The following is a 13,476-nucleotide window of genomic DNA, read 5'->3' as shown; positions in this document are numbered from 1 at the left end:
CACTCAGGACATGATTTTGGCAGACCGGACATAAAGGCTGTCAACGACCTTCCCCATGTTTGCAATGGTGTCGAGAGTAGCCGAGTAGATCGCATCTGCTTTTGGATCTTCGAATATGATGAGGCATCCAGCTCCTTGATCCAATGTACCTGCAAATTTCTTGTCAAGAATCATCTGAGATAGCTTCTTCTCCACATGGTCGAGTGGCAATCCAATCAGCTCAGCAATGTGAGCAATCTCAACTCTTGAGAAAGGCTCGATCAAACGACAAAGATTTTGCTCCAGAAGCGTGTCATAGAGCGAAGAGAGATGCCTGTGGACAATTGGGTCATCTTCAAGCTGTGCTTTGTAGTCACGGAGAGCATTCTCAAACAATTTCAAGGACCTCTTTGAGTGAGCATCAGCGACTGCTTTCATGGCATCCAGGTCAGGGCCAACGTACTGGAGTCCAGCCTTTGAGGAGATTATTCCTGCAACATCATCAGCTTGGCTAACCATGATCTTGCACAATAACATGTACTTCAGACTGAAAACCGCTCTTGGATCTCCGAGAGCGTTGAAGGACTCAAAGGCTTCAAAGAAGTAGCTGTATCCGGTTTTGTAGTCCTTCTCTTCAGCGTGAAGAATCCCACTCTGCAGATCAATGGTACCTTGTTGGGCCGGTGGGACATATATAGCGTTGGCAGCTGTCCTAGCTGCGGTGAGTGCAGCTTTTGCCTTGGGTAAGTTTCTCAATGAGAAGTGAAGTTTGCTCTCCAGCAAGTCAATGTCGACCAGAAGGAGCTTATCATCTAATCTCCTAACCTCTTTAACCAAAGTACTCAACAGCGCCAAAGCTTCAACATACTCCTTGTTCTCCATCAAAAGAGCAGCAAGCCTAGCCTCTACTCGCTGCCTGAGGAAAGTACGCTTCTCAGCACGGGTCCATTCCACCATTTCTTTGCAAAGAGTGATCTGGAGATCAGTTGTTCCGGGTATCTTTGCCACAGCATCAATGATTCCTCTGACGATTTTGGCGGTTTTCGCCTTGGGGATTAGCGAAAAGAAAGGCCTCAACTTGGTCAAGAGTTTCCGGAGATCCTCACCTCTCTTCTCCTCAGTCAGTCGATCACAGAGGTTTGTAATCGCTTGCTCCTTGATCCTTATAGCCTCAGGAGATGAAGAAGGGTCTTCTAAAACTTGGTACAGTATGGAAATAGCCTCAGAGCTGTTGGCTTCTTGAGCCAGAGAAATCGTCTCTGTGGTAGCAGGATACGTAACCATTGTTGGTAGGTATTTGTGCAAACTCAAATCCCTGCAACATCAAAGCCATAGATGTGTTTATACAAATGTTTAAATAAATATATATGTTCAGAGACGTATTCCTACTCTTTAGATTCACATCATTACAAAAAAAAAAACGAACAAAGTATTGATACAATAACAAGATAATCAGAGTATCACTGTCCTCAGTATCATCTAATGATCAAGACAAACCTAGAGATCTAACACAAGAACTGAATTACGAAGCTTAGTTTCAGTAAGATGAATCACAGAGACATAGTTCAGTAATTTACTAACTATTCAGTTCGAATCATATACTACGTTTAAAGATCCATTCAATTACCTACTAGCTCCGCTCTCTTAGAACATAGTCGAGCTAATCCACGAATCTGATTGATCTCCACTAAACCCTAGAACTATCGAGAGAGAGAGAGAGAGAGAGAGAGAGAAGGAACCAGATTTGATTTTATAAGAAATCGAAACAATACGCATACCAAAAAACCCAGAAGTAACTAGATCTGATAAGCAAACCCAGAAGAAAAGATTAAATAAATTTCGCAAGAACAAGAGTTTACCGATGAATCGTCGGGGCGTGAGATTTTTGGTAAAGCTTTTGACGGGACGACGGTAGAACAAAAAAAATAAAAAAAGATATACTACGATCTTTGGCTTGAAAGAAAAGATAAATGAACAGCTTTTTCGTTATTTCTCAATTTTATGAAGGGTATTTTTGTCATTGTCAATCACGGATTTTCGAATTTGGCGTCTTAAAATCTAGCGTTTTGGATGCAGCGTTTGAAACCAAACTCCCAAAGCTGCAAAAGATCTTAGCGGCGCAAACGCTGAAACGCATGTCGTGAAAACGCTTGTTTTATGATTCAGGCCTGGTTGGGCCAAAGTAAAAGCCCAATACATACAAAACTCTGATGCCGCCTCGGGTTCTATTTTTTACTTTTTTTTTTTCGTCGAAAAAGTGATTTATATCGATGAAATAATATATAGTCTGAATACATTTGTTAGATTAGCCAAAGGTGGTCTAAAACATTCAAAATAGAAAATATAGTGAAGATATCCAAATTTTGCCAAAAGATGTGCAACAGTATTACAATTTCTTTTACAAAAAGCATATTGAACGAAATTAAACTGCGTTTCCCACCATCTAATGTCTTCAATAATTCCTTCAATGTAGATGTCTATTTTTACCTTTTTTCAGAAATTTATACACACTGCGAATTACGAAAGGTTTTTTTTTTTTTCCAACACGAACTACGAAAGTTATTTGATTGTATTTTTTTCTTCTTTCTTCATCATGGAATGTGTTATGTAGAGAAGTACTAAAAAAAGAATTTTACCAAAAAAAAAGGTAAAAGATTAATACTTGAAGGTAATCAAATCATTCGTAAAACAAGGAACTCCCAAAAATATAACAACAAACAAAAAAGAATGTTGGAACACAAAAATATAGAATATTAAAAAAAAACACCGTTAAATCTTTTATATAATAATAACAAAAGGAGTTATCCAAAAATTAAAATTGTTGAGAGATGTGTATTATAAAATATGGGGTAATGCATGTATACGCACTAGTGTGTATACGTTAAGCTTAGAAGGTGACGTCAGGGACGATTCCAAGCTCCTTGAAAGCTTGAGGACAATCAGCGAGAGGAGTCTTCCTCATGAACCCAAGTGGGTTAATGGTTCTAGTCTCGTTTGAGACAATGCCATCATTGGCCGTGAGACTGATCCTGGCTGCGTTTCTTAGGAACTCTTGGTTGTTCACTTCGCCACACTCTGGGTCAGGTGATTGGACGAGGACAATCTCGCACAACTCTTCCTCGTGGTCTCCCATTACTTCCATCTCGTAGTTTCCGGCACTGTCGGTCACAGCTTCTTTGGTTAGTGTCACTGTCTGGTTCTCACGACCCTTGCACTCAAGCTTTACCTTTGCCCCTGAAATACACACGATAACGTACGTCAGTTTTTTTAATCTTAAACAGGACACTAATTAACCGTAACACATGTCATATGTTTTGTGTGTATTTTGGCTATACAAATAATAAGATAGATTGCAATAACGCAAAACAAACAATGTCTTTGTAGTTAAAATGAAAAGTAGATTAAAAAAAATGCAAAACCGTGATTAAAATGTTTGTTTTGTTCGAAAAAGTTATACAACTAGATTTTTTTACATATATCGTAGTGGGATTAATTAATTTTGTATAACCAATTTACATTTTTATTTTCCTGTTGGTTGTACTCTCTCATATGATCCATAAAATGAACTTGATTAGAGAATGTCCTTAATTACCTTCAAGGAATTTGCTGAGACGGGTCATGAATTGGACACGGCATGTGTCGCAGTAGACGGATCCCTTGATGTGGAATCGGTCAAAGTCGTCAGCATCAGCCGCGGCGAAGTGAACGAGGGTGGTGAAACAAATGGCAGAGGCGAGGAAGACGATGAAGAATTTGGCCATTATGCCTTAATTCGTTTTCTTTTGTTTTTACTTTCTGTCTTCTCCTCTCTTGGTGTTGGGAGTTTATTTATAAAATTAGTTTGTGGTGCGAAAAAAATTGCAAGTTTCGGTTGAGAGGAGACGCTATGATAGATCCAACCAAATATTTCCTTTTATAGAGAACAAATAGACAAAACAACAAACGGAAAAACATGTGATTCTATTTCTATTTCTGGAACTTAGTTGTTTATTTTTGGTGTTTGTGTTCTTTAGTTTTGTACGGCTGTGTGTATTCCTTGAACCCGATCTTTTCTCATTACCATCTATTTTTTCTCTGCGACTAATTTCTTCTCAATGGATCTTTTTAAGTCTTTTGTTTTTGGAATGAGGACGTTTCCTCAAATGTCAAATTCTAAATATTGTTTATGGTTATACATTCATTAAAAATTCAGTTGTGGTGGAAAATACACTAGACCCAAATGAAAGTTAACGTAGTATAATGTTTAATTTGAGGCCACACATGGAAGATTTTTGCATAAAAGAATGAAACAAGAAAACATGTAGATGGAGCGAGAATAAATTTCTAAAAGAAATTTGAGTAGAGGAAAGAGTCTTCAACTGAATCTGTAATTTTGAATTTGGAAACAAAAATTTTACAAGACTTGAACAGTTGAGGATTCACGACGGATAATATCTATAATAATATCTTTGAAGTGTTGAATCATTCGAAAGCTAATACAAGAAAAATCATGTACAGATAAATTTGAATTGTAGTTGTCTTTGATTTGGCCAGCCAAAAATATGATCAAGAACGTTTTCTTGATCTGCGCTGATCTCCCCGAACTGTATAGTAAAAGAAAAACACATGTATGGTTCAAATGTTTCGGCACACTCAACATTTAACCGGTTAAACACACGACAGCTCACGATTTTATAAGCTGGCGGTTATAAACGTGGACGACTCTTGCTGTTTTATGCTATCAGCAACATGCGCAACAACTCCAGCTCCTGCTTTGTATAGTCTTTCACTTTTCACCTGAAACAAGACCAAAATCTCTCTTATAGTCCATGTCTGAACGAACAAAAGCTCCAAAGTGAAGATGTTGGAAGTTTACGTGAATGTTGTTATGTGCTAAGTAAGGCCAGAATGTGGAGTGGAAGCTGACATCAACTTTCTTCCACCCTAAAGTCTGCAGACCGCGGATCATTTCCTCTGCCAAAATTTGTATAAATTGTTGATTCTTGCTGATTTAGAAGAATCAGTCAAATGTTCGGGATTTAAAAAGATAGCTTTTTCCTCACCTTCCACGATTTCATGATACTCGAGTGTGTTCTGAGGGCTAGGTGAGCTTTGTGCGGCCTCCTTGGCTTTAGCAGCTTCTGGAGGGAAATGAGCCCCGTCTGATGAAACAGGTGGACAGTATTCTACATCGACAACATGCTTGTATCCATCCAGAGACCGGCGTGGAGGCTGCGTGTAATATGAAAACAGGGGAAATCATATCTATTAGTATCAGATCTCAGTCTTGTCAGCTAAGTAGTTCTCAAACTAGCATTTGGCAGTAAGCCACAAGAGCTTCTTGCACAAAGAGAATACCTACCAATCTTCTCTAAGCTATTTGAGATAAATGAACAGCCAAAAATATTTTGGTGAATCTATATACGGACAATTGTTTCATTTCTTAGATTCTTTACAGTACAATATGTCAGCTGTAGATCAGCCTGCAAATGCCAAGATTATCACTGTTGTGGTCCTGCCATAGAACTTCAACTCAGGGAGAATTTGTTTTCCTCAGGAATCCATATGCTATTGAGCTAGAGTGGACACAGTACAAGGGTCTCACTAAGTAACTCATTACACCAAAACACAGGATCAATTCACCATCATTAACATTTCAAAGCGAGCAGACTATTAATATTGATGTGTCCCATTTTCTAGTTACTGTACTATAAGTTCCAGAGTTGAGATGAAGGTATGTAGAAGGAACTAGAAAAAAAAGAGGATAATATTATACCAAAAGGTTTTATTGCTTCAGGTCAAAGTAAATGTACCTTGAAAAGTTCAGTTTCTCTCCTTATGGAAGATGTACGCCAACCAACCATGTCTAGTCGGAGTCAAAGGAAACATATGGGCAAACAAATGTAAACAAAACTAGGGATCATGACTCAAAACGTTAAGCATTAACAGAAATGCAGAGGATACGGTCATAAGATACATTTGCATATATGATGCGGCTTCGAAACGCCCCCAAAGACGATCTGCCAGACAAACAAATCCATTAAGATTTCAAATAAGTAGTTAAGGGGTATAATGATTTAAACAGCTACGAGCATTACTCACAAAAATTTCAGATCATGAGTATCAGATGCCATCCTCAAAAGAAGAGGTGGTTTATCAGCTTTACCATCGGTGAGGAACAACTGGCTACCAGTCCGACCAACAAAGAACGGAGCTATCGGTGCAGCAAGTTTTTCTAGAATAGGAACTCCCAACAGGAAAGGCAGCTGACAAGCAACTCCACAGAAAAAGAAGAGAAAATGAGATGGAATTTCCAGGAACTATCAGTTAATATTCAGCAGTCTAGCTCTAGGAACCAAAAACCAACAAGCGCCAGACAATTTTGTTGAAAAGTATGATATCCGTATGAACACAAGCAGGAAGTATATAAAATATAGACACCAACTTCTTTCTTAACTAAGTGCACGCCACATCTACAGCGAGATATACATAGAACTCTCTGATTCCAGTTATGATATGAGAAGAAGAAGAACCTGCTTTCTGCCTCTCACTCCTAGATGAGGTGTTGCCAAGGTGATGAAATTAATCGGTTCGAGCCCAGCAATCCTGCCTCGCAGAAGATTTCCAGATTTAGAGACAGTACCATCAATGGGTTGTGAAATTGCTGCAGAGTGAAGAACAGCAACAGCATGTCTAGCGAATAAGCCACCGAGGGAGTGGGCCAAAAAGGAAATCTTTTTTAAGCTGTTGCTCTTTTGGACAACTTGTCTAACCTATTCCTCCCTCACATCCAGAAAGGAAGAGATATCAGCTGATATACTGAAGTTAAGGACTAAAGTCCCCACACCTATATATAAGAAGTGGAAATGACATTGTAGGAGTACAAAAATCTCACCTCTTCTGCTAGTCGTTTTCCAGCTCCATCGACCCCGCCAAATGTTTTAGTGAAGGTATTGGAAGAACTTGCTGTACATGTTCAGGGACTGAAGAGTAAATTAAAAAAAAAAAAACATTATGTGTGATCCACGCATGGCATAAAAGAGCATTGAGTAGAATAACAAATACTATACTAAAGACTAGTAAGAGAAAAACGTGTTCTGGTCTTAGACGAAGAGATAATGAAAAAATTACGAAATTTTTATTTATGGCACATTGCTGCTAAAGACGATGTAAGATTTTGAAGTATTTTCTATTGGGTGCCCACACATGCATTCAAAGCTAAGTTACCATTCCATTCGCAAAAAAAAACTCATCCTTATATATACCAACAACTGCACAACTAACAGAGGATATAACAAAGCTGAAACCAGATGAGAGCATACCATAAATCAAGAATCTTCTGCCAAGGCGTCTTTTCATCTCAGCTTCTACGTAGAGCCAGTCACTGGGACTGCAAGTAACAATGTCTCAGTACAAAAAAAATTGGAGTCTATAGAATATAAAATCCGGAAACCATGTAACAGAAATGATATAGGAAAAATTCAAGTAATCTATCCCCAGAACCATGAACTTCATACCTAGCCAAAATACCGTGAACAAGAACAAGAAGATGATCAGGTTCATTCTTGTCATCATTGTCGCCTTTCGATAACGAAAAATTCCGTTGAGCTGTGGCACTCATTGCTTGAATTCTGAGGCCCTGTTGTTGGTTCCAGCTTCTGCTTAACCCTGCTGCTTGTGAAAACAGAGAAAATCAAACAACAGAATACAAATACGAAAAGCAGAACAGAACACATTCTTTTGACCAAATAAAATCATACAATCACACCATTTTCAACTTGGCTTTTTTCACAATCGTCGACCATCTCAAATTTATAGATAGATAGATCCTAAAACTACATCTTTGAATCGAGAAATTATATAAAAAAAAAGCCAATTACCGAAATCGAAATTCAAAATATCAGAATAACCACAGGAGCACGAGGAGGAGGATGAGGATGACGACGGCGATGAAGAAGAAGCAGCTGAAACGACGCCGGAATACTGCCGTCCTCGGTTAGAGAAACCACGGCCACGATCCGGTAAGTGTCTACAAGGAGGTTGAATCCAAGAAGCCGTAGACATAACTGAAGAGAGCTTGAGCTTATATATATATACTAAGAGAGAGAAAGTCAGAGAAGAAAGATCCTTGAATCACGGTTTCCTCAAAGAGAGAGAGAGGGAGAGTGACGTCAGCTCCAGAATCAAACATGGCTCACTACGTTATCTTCTTCACAGAGACCCATGCTCCCCTCTCTAATCTTCTTCGATTCAATTCAATCATCATCATCATCGACCTTAGCCAATTTCTTTCTTTATTTTATTTTTCCTGCGAAATTATAATTTTTTAAATTTTATTTCACTTTTTACTTTTTTTTTTATAAATATATTATTTCGGGTGTTTTTAAGCGACTCAAGCACGTAGAATATTTTTTTATATTCAGAAGAAAACAAAAATATTTACAAGTGGTACTGGGAATATATATATATATATTATTAATTTATTATTGTTACTTTGATTTTTGGTCAAGTTTATTACAAAAGATAGTTATATTAATTTCCCAGATAGTTATTACAAATGAATTATCACTACAGTTTATGTTGCGATGTGTATGGATCACTTTATACTTCAATATAAAATCATCTTACTGAATAACCGGATAAAAAGCATGTCGAGCTATACCACAGATTCCTTCCGGCTTCCCAACATTATCTCTACGAATCCTTATGTAACCCTTTTCTCCCCAACTCTCACCCCAAGAGTTCTTCACCACCCAGTACTTCATCCCATCATTGCTAGTCCCGTACCCGACGATCGTCATTATATGATTATCCACGTTCCCGCACTCCAAATCACTGTACACTCCCTCTTTGTAATTTATGAAACTGGGACTATCTACGTCAACGTACACCGAGACGGGCTGTCTTGCTACAGCCTTCAGCAACGCACGCTCGTTCTTACTGTGAACCTCTTTGTACCCTTTGATCTGTGTGCCGGGTACGGCAGCTCCCCGTTTCCGCTTTGTAAGGGTAGTCCGCATTTGATGATATTCCTTGGTTCTTGTATATGTAGTCGAAAGCATACATCGCTTGTCCCCCCTTGCAAGCATGGTTACGTTCGTTACAATCTATAAGTTGCTGTTCGGACAATGATACGAGTTCCTTGCCGGAAATCTTTAATAAACCTTCCATCGCTGCAATCGTTCCGAACGCCCAACAACTTCCTGCATGCCCATATAATTATCGTTTGATTACGAAACAAGTTATACAGTAACCACAAACCTAGAATGATAACCCTAACTTAGAGGAGATTTGTATGTGGAATGATCATAACCCTAATTAACAAACTATGTGCGGGTATATTGGCCTAGTGTTTGTTTATAATATATAATCACGCTAAGCTTACCACATGGTCCTTGACTTTTAACAGGTGTTACAGCTCCTTCGGTTCTCCAGTCTTTGCTCTTGTTTTCTTTTTCTTTTTTTCTTTTTTCTTTGCTCTTGTTTTCCACATAACTATCGACTGTATCGTTCAAATTCCTAGATGTCTTCGTTTCATTAACCAGCTGTTTGGATAGTGAAGCTACGTTCATGCCTCCGAGGCCGGTGTGGGTGGCAAGAAACTCTTCGTCTGTCAAATCTGTGAACTCGTTGACACCAGGTTTGTAGCTTTGGTTCCCCATATTATTGAAGTTCTCAATGAATTTCAAATTTTCCTAGAACACGTTAAGCCTCATTTCTCTCTCGGATCCATCCTTGTAAACTCGAGAGAATTGAATCATCCATTGCTGGTGGTAACTAACAGTGGATGGTTCGTGCAAAGTGATACGAGATGTAGCTTGAGAGATCATTAATAGATCCATAGAACAAACTATAAGACCCACGAACACAGACAATACCGAGACCATTTTGGTATTGGTGAATAATGTGTAATGGGCGCTTGTGTTGTGGGGTGTTATAGAAGTGAAAATGGGGAGAAGGAATAATTTATAGGGATGAGAGAGTTCACATATATGTTGCAAAGCAAATTGATGAATTTCATATATACATGATCTTCTGAGGAACAACTCTATCTAATATTCCTTTTAGTAGCTAGCATGCAAGATAACTTGCCATTCTTTACATGCATAGATGAAGTGCTTGATAGAATAGAAATATTCAGTTAACATATTGATTGATGATATCTTGGCATATATGTTAATTGAATATTCCTATTCTATCATGCATGATCTTAGGAGGAACAACTCTATCTATCCCCTATATATGTTAATCATATATATATATACATATATATATATCTTCTATATATTAATAGAGAAGCACTCTCACAAAAATCTGATGTGTCGCGCCCACATAGCTTTTGTGTCTTTTTTTAAATAATACTTTCATCTCATTATCGTTTACATAAATATGTCATTAACAAATATAAGGCAACTAGGTAGTAGGCCCACGCTTTATGCAGAATTAATTGTTATTTTATTTTTGTTATTTTTATGATTATCTTAAGGATAATATTTTAAAATCATTTAAGTGAATATCATGTCCTTTTTAAAAAAGTCTTCAATATTTGATCAACTAAAAAGCCCAAGTGATTTTTTACTATTTTCAAAATAAATATTTAAATATAAAATATTGAATTACAAATGTAATGATTTGGATAATAAAAAAATATGTGTGATAACAATAACCAATTGAATCATTTATATATTAATTTTTGATATATATATATATTAATCTTACTGATGAAGATGTTATTAATATTAAGTTGATTTTGTGATTTGCACAATTTAATATAAATTATGGTAATTAAATCATCTTGATGGTAAATTAATGTAAATAATGTGGAAGGTAAGAATTAAAACTCAAACTGGCTCTGGAGCTCTATAATACAGACACATCAGCTTTTTAGCCAAAATGTTTTCCTATTAATATATAGGGGATGTTCTTTTCGATTAGTTTTAAAAAATCAAAGATTTAATCAGGAATTAAAACCCAGAAATGTATTTAATTATCAATTTCATAACATTTCTCCTATATATTAATAGAGAAGCACTTTCACAAAAAGTTGATGTGTCGCGCTTATATAGCTCTTGTGTCTTTTTTTTAATAAATACTCTTACATCTCATTATTATTTACATAAATATGTCATTAAAAATATAAGGCAATGTTTTTTTCTATTAGTTTTAAAAAATCAAAGATTTAATCAGTAATTAAAATCCAGAAATATATTTAATTATCAATTTCATAACATATTTAATTATTAGAAGTAAATTACATTTCACAAATAATAAAAAAAATTATTCATTTATTTACCACTTTTATACATTTATCACATTGCATTTTTTAAACTTAGGATTAGTTTAAATTAAACCGATTAGTCTAAAAAATATTGTTTTATCTATTTAATGGTATAGTGATGTAGATAATAATGTGAAACATAAAATATGTGAATTTGCTTTTTAGAAACACAAAAATATATCAAAACTTTCTAAACCAACTTAAATTCTTTTTCAAGTTCAAATATTTCATGGGTGAAACTTATTTTATAAAAAATAAACGCAAATTTGAATAAACAAAAAATAAACTTTACTTACATATTTTGTTTACACAAAGAATCTTAAATCTTAGATAATAATTTTACTCTGAACTAATTTCCTACAGGGTGTTGAAAAAAAGATTATATATTCAAAAAGACCAAAATTTAACAACTAAGGAAATAAAATCCCGTTTATTCAATAAGTTGCCTTTTATCCAACAGTACAGAAACGGCCTTGTTTATATACAATGGTGCATAACAAAAACCGAACAAAATGTTTCCACCCACATACACTAGTTTTTGAAATATGAAGATCGATCACATAATGCTGCAGAAATGAGGGTTTTCCTCACTGAACATTGAACTAGCGTTCTCGTCGATAAGACCCGAATAAGGCCGTTCCTGATGGTATCCGTGGTCGTGTCCGTGGTAGCCATGCTTGTGGTAGTTGTAGGAACTCACTTTCTCACCGTTCTCGGACATGTTGATTCTATTGCGAAACTTCTTCTTCAAGTACCTGTCGTGATATGCATTGGATTCGGGGTGGTAAGGGCACGACCACAAGCATACATCTCTCCCTGTAACATTCCTTGCAACTTTCAGAACTTTCTTTTCATCCGCCGAACCAGTCACTGTTACTCTCTGTNACGCAAATTTGAATAAACAAAAAATAAACTTTACTTACATATTTTGTTTACACAAAGAATCTTAAATCTTAGATAATAATTTTACTCTGAACTAATTTCCTACAGGGTGTTGAAAAAAAGATTATATATTCAAAAAGACCAAAATTTAACAACTAAGGAAATAAAATCCCGTTTATTCAATAAGTTGCCTTTTATCCAACAGTACAGAAACGGCCTTGTTTATATACAATGGTGCATAACAAAAACCGAACAAAATGTTTCCACCCACATACACTAGTTTTTGAAATATGAAGATCGATCACATAATGCTGCAGAAATGAGGGTTTTCCTCACTGAACATTGAACTAGCGTTCTCGTCGATAAGACCCGAATAAGGCCGTTCCTGATGGTATCCGTGGTCGTGTCCGTGGTAGCCATGCTTGTGGTAGTTGTAGGAACTCACTTTCTCACCGTTCTCGGACATGTTGATTCTATTGCGAAACTTCTTCTTCAAGTACCTGTCGTGATATGCATTGGATTCGGGGTGGTAAGGGCACGACCACAAGCATACATCTCTCCCTGTAACATTCCTTGCAACTTTCAGAACTTTCTTTTCATCCGCCGAACCAGTCACTGTTACTCTCTGTTGCTTCATGTCTATATGAACATCGCGGACTCCTGTTCAATCCAAGACTTAATTATCAGGTTTCTTGGGTAACAAGAAAACTAGTACTTTAGGATCTTTAACCCATATTTACTAATTTAATCACCCGTAATCTTCTCAAGAGCTTTCCTAACTTTGTTCTCACAACCAGGACAATCCATTGGTACTTCCATTTCCACTACCTGGATAAACATACTCATGTTCAATAAACGAATATACGAGTTTTCATGAAAACTGAGTAGAGGAAGTTACTTACCGTCGTCATCTTTATGTTGTAGCGCGAAGAGACCTTATAAATTAGACTTAACAGTTTGGTCGATGGATGACAAGCACAAACTCACATGCATATATATGCATTACACCAATAGAGAACTTAAGTGAGAAGATCTTTAAAGGTCCATAAAATAATAGTTTTGTATTGTTGCTTCTACAGATATATCTTGTGAAAATACATGGAAACTACCTTGAAGTCAATAGCTTATGTGACTACCGGTTTCACACTACTAGCAAGCTATAGATCTATTATCTACATAAATATTTGTATGACAAAACTTGAAAAGGATAATCATGATTTGACATCCATTTATTTATCTGCCTACATCATGATATGAGGAATTTGTGTTTGTTTTATCCCCAAACTGATTTATAAAACTACACAAATACTATAGAAAATAGTTATAAACGATACATATTGATATAGCTTGTTTAGTTT

General features: G+C 36.4%; 4 protein-coding genes and 1 pseudogene across 9 annotated transcripts in view; all 5 read right to left on the bottom strand.

Annotated features, from left to right (window-relative positions):
* LOC104757243 (26S proteasome non-ATPase regulatory subunit 11 homolog) overlaps positions 1 to 1,945 on the bottom strand; it is a 3,107-nt gene extending 1,162 nt beyond the window's left edge. The window contains exons 1-2 of one of the 3 annotated variants that reach the window (XM_019239664.1): positions 1,839 to 1,945; positions 31 to 1,294 (exon numbers count right to left, since the gene is read on the bottom strand). In XM_019239664.1, coding sequence (XP_019095209.1) covers positions 31 to 1,263 — 1,233 coding nt within the window. In that variant the 5' untranslated portion in view covers positions 1,264 to 1,294; positions 1,839 to 1,945. Of the gene's footprint in view, positions 1 to 3; positions 1,295 to 1,838 lie in introns of those variants that run through there. The other 2 variants (XM_010479972.2, XM_010479973.1) reach the window with 2 other exon arrangements.
* LOC104757242 (pollen-specific protein-like At4g18596) lies at positions 2,739 to 3,850 on the bottom strand. Its single transcript, XM_010479971.1, has 2 exons — positions 3,572 to 3,850; positions 2,739 to 3,213 (listed from the first exon to the last, which is right to left on the bottom strand). The coding sequence occupies exons 1-2, from the start codon at positions 3,738 to 3,740 to the stop codon at positions 2,867 to 2,869; spliced, it is 516 nt and encodes a 171-aa protein (XP_010478273.1). The 5' UTR covers positions 3,741 to 3,850; the 3' UTR covers positions 2,739 to 2,866.
* Positions 4,390 to 8,236, bottom strand: LOC104757241 (putative lipase C4A8.10). 3 transcript variants are annotated; one of them, XM_019238750.1, is made up of 12 exons: positions 7,839 to 8,235; positions 7,476 to 7,629; positions 7,281 to 7,348; positions 6,854 to 6,924; positions 6,492 to 6,731; positions 6,061 to 6,224; positions 5,923 to 5,978; positions 5,772 to 5,824; positions 5,022 to 5,190; positions 4,835 to 4,932; positions 4,647 to 4,755; positions 4,390 to 4,562 (listed from the first exon to the last, which is right to left on the bottom strand). In XM_019238750.1, the coding sequence occupies exons 1-11, from the start codon at positions 8,020 to 8,022 to the stop codon at positions 4,651 to 4,653; spliced, it is 1,362 nt and encodes a 453-aa protein (XP_019094295.1). In that variant the 5' UTR covers positions 8,023 to 8,235; the 3' UTR covers positions 4,390 to 4,562; positions 4,647 to 4,650. The 3 variants fall into 3 exon arrangements, with proteins under 3 accessions (XP_019094295.1, XP_010478272.1, XP_010478271.1); XM_010479970.2 differs by having other exon boundaries at positions 4,390 to 4,755; positions 7,476 to 7,626; positions 7,839 to 8,236; XM_010479969.2 differs by having other exon boundaries at positions 4,390 to 4,755.
* LOC104759492 lies at positions 8,583 to 9,877 on the bottom strand (annotated as a pseudogene).
* LOC104757239 (heavy metal-associated isoprenylated plant protein 21-like) lies at positions 11,648 to 13,099 on the bottom strand. Of its 2 annotated transcripts, XM_010479968.1 has the most exons (4): positions 13,021 to 13,099; positions 12,871 to 12,946; positions 12,728 to 12,778; positions 11,648 to 12,100 (listed from the first exon to the last, which is right to left on the bottom strand). In XM_010479968.1, the coding sequence occupies exons 1-4, from the start codon at positions 13,027 to 13,029 to the stop codon at positions 11,793 to 11,795; spliced, it is 444 nt and encodes a 147-aa protein (XP_010478270.1). In that variant the 5' UTR covers positions 13,030 to 13,099; the 3' UTR covers positions 11,648 to 11,792. The 2 variants fall into 2 exon arrangements, with proteins under 2 accessions (XP_010478270.1, XP_010478269.1); XM_010479967.1 differs by lacking the exon at positions 11,648 to 12,100 and having other exon boundaries at positions 12,275 to 12,778.

Source organism: Camelina sativa, chromosome 17 (assembly GCF_000633955.1).
Source record: "Camelina sativa cultivar DH55 chromosome 17, Cs, whole genome shotgun sequence".
Taxonomy (NCBI): Eukaryota; Viridiplantae; Streptophyta; class Magnoliopsida; order Brassicales; family Brassicaceae; genus Camelina; species Camelina sativa.
The sequence above is the reverse complement of the archived record's forward strand: the minus strand, read 5'-3'. Positions and strand labels throughout refer to the sequence as shown.

Bases quoted from the DNA above. Each gene is read 5' to 3' on its own strand.
- LOC104757241 (XM_010479969.2), bottom strand. From the start codon at position 8,022: ATGTCTACGGCTTCTTGGATTCAACCTCCTTGTAGACACTTACCGGAT. The intron at 7,630-7,838 runs GTAATTGGCTTT...TTTCACAAGCAG, and splicing joins TATTTTGAATTTCGATTTCG to CAGGGTTAAGCAGAAGCTGG. The intron at 6,925-7,280 runs GTATGCTCTCAT...GAACATGTACAG, and splicing joins CAGAAGATTCTTGATTTATG to CAAGTTCTTCCAATACCTTC.
- LOC104757242 (XM_010479971.1), bottom strand. From the start codon at position 3,740: ATGGCCAAATTCTTCATCGTCTTCCTCGCCTCTGCCATTTGTTTCACC. The intron at 3,214-3,571 runs GTAATTAAGGAC...TGTGTATTTCAG, and splicing joins TCTCAGCAAATTCCTTGAAG to GGGCAAAGGTAAAGCTTGAG.
- LOC104757239 (XM_010479968.1), bottom strand. The intron at 12,779-12,870 runs GTGATTAAATTA...TGGATTGAACAG, and splicing joins AGCTCTTGAGAAGATTACGG to GAGTCCGCGATGTTCATATA. The intron at 12,101-12,727 runs GTTCGGCGGATG...TAACAGTGACTG, and splicing joins ACAGAGAGTAACAGTGACTG to GTTCGGCGGATGAAAAGAAA.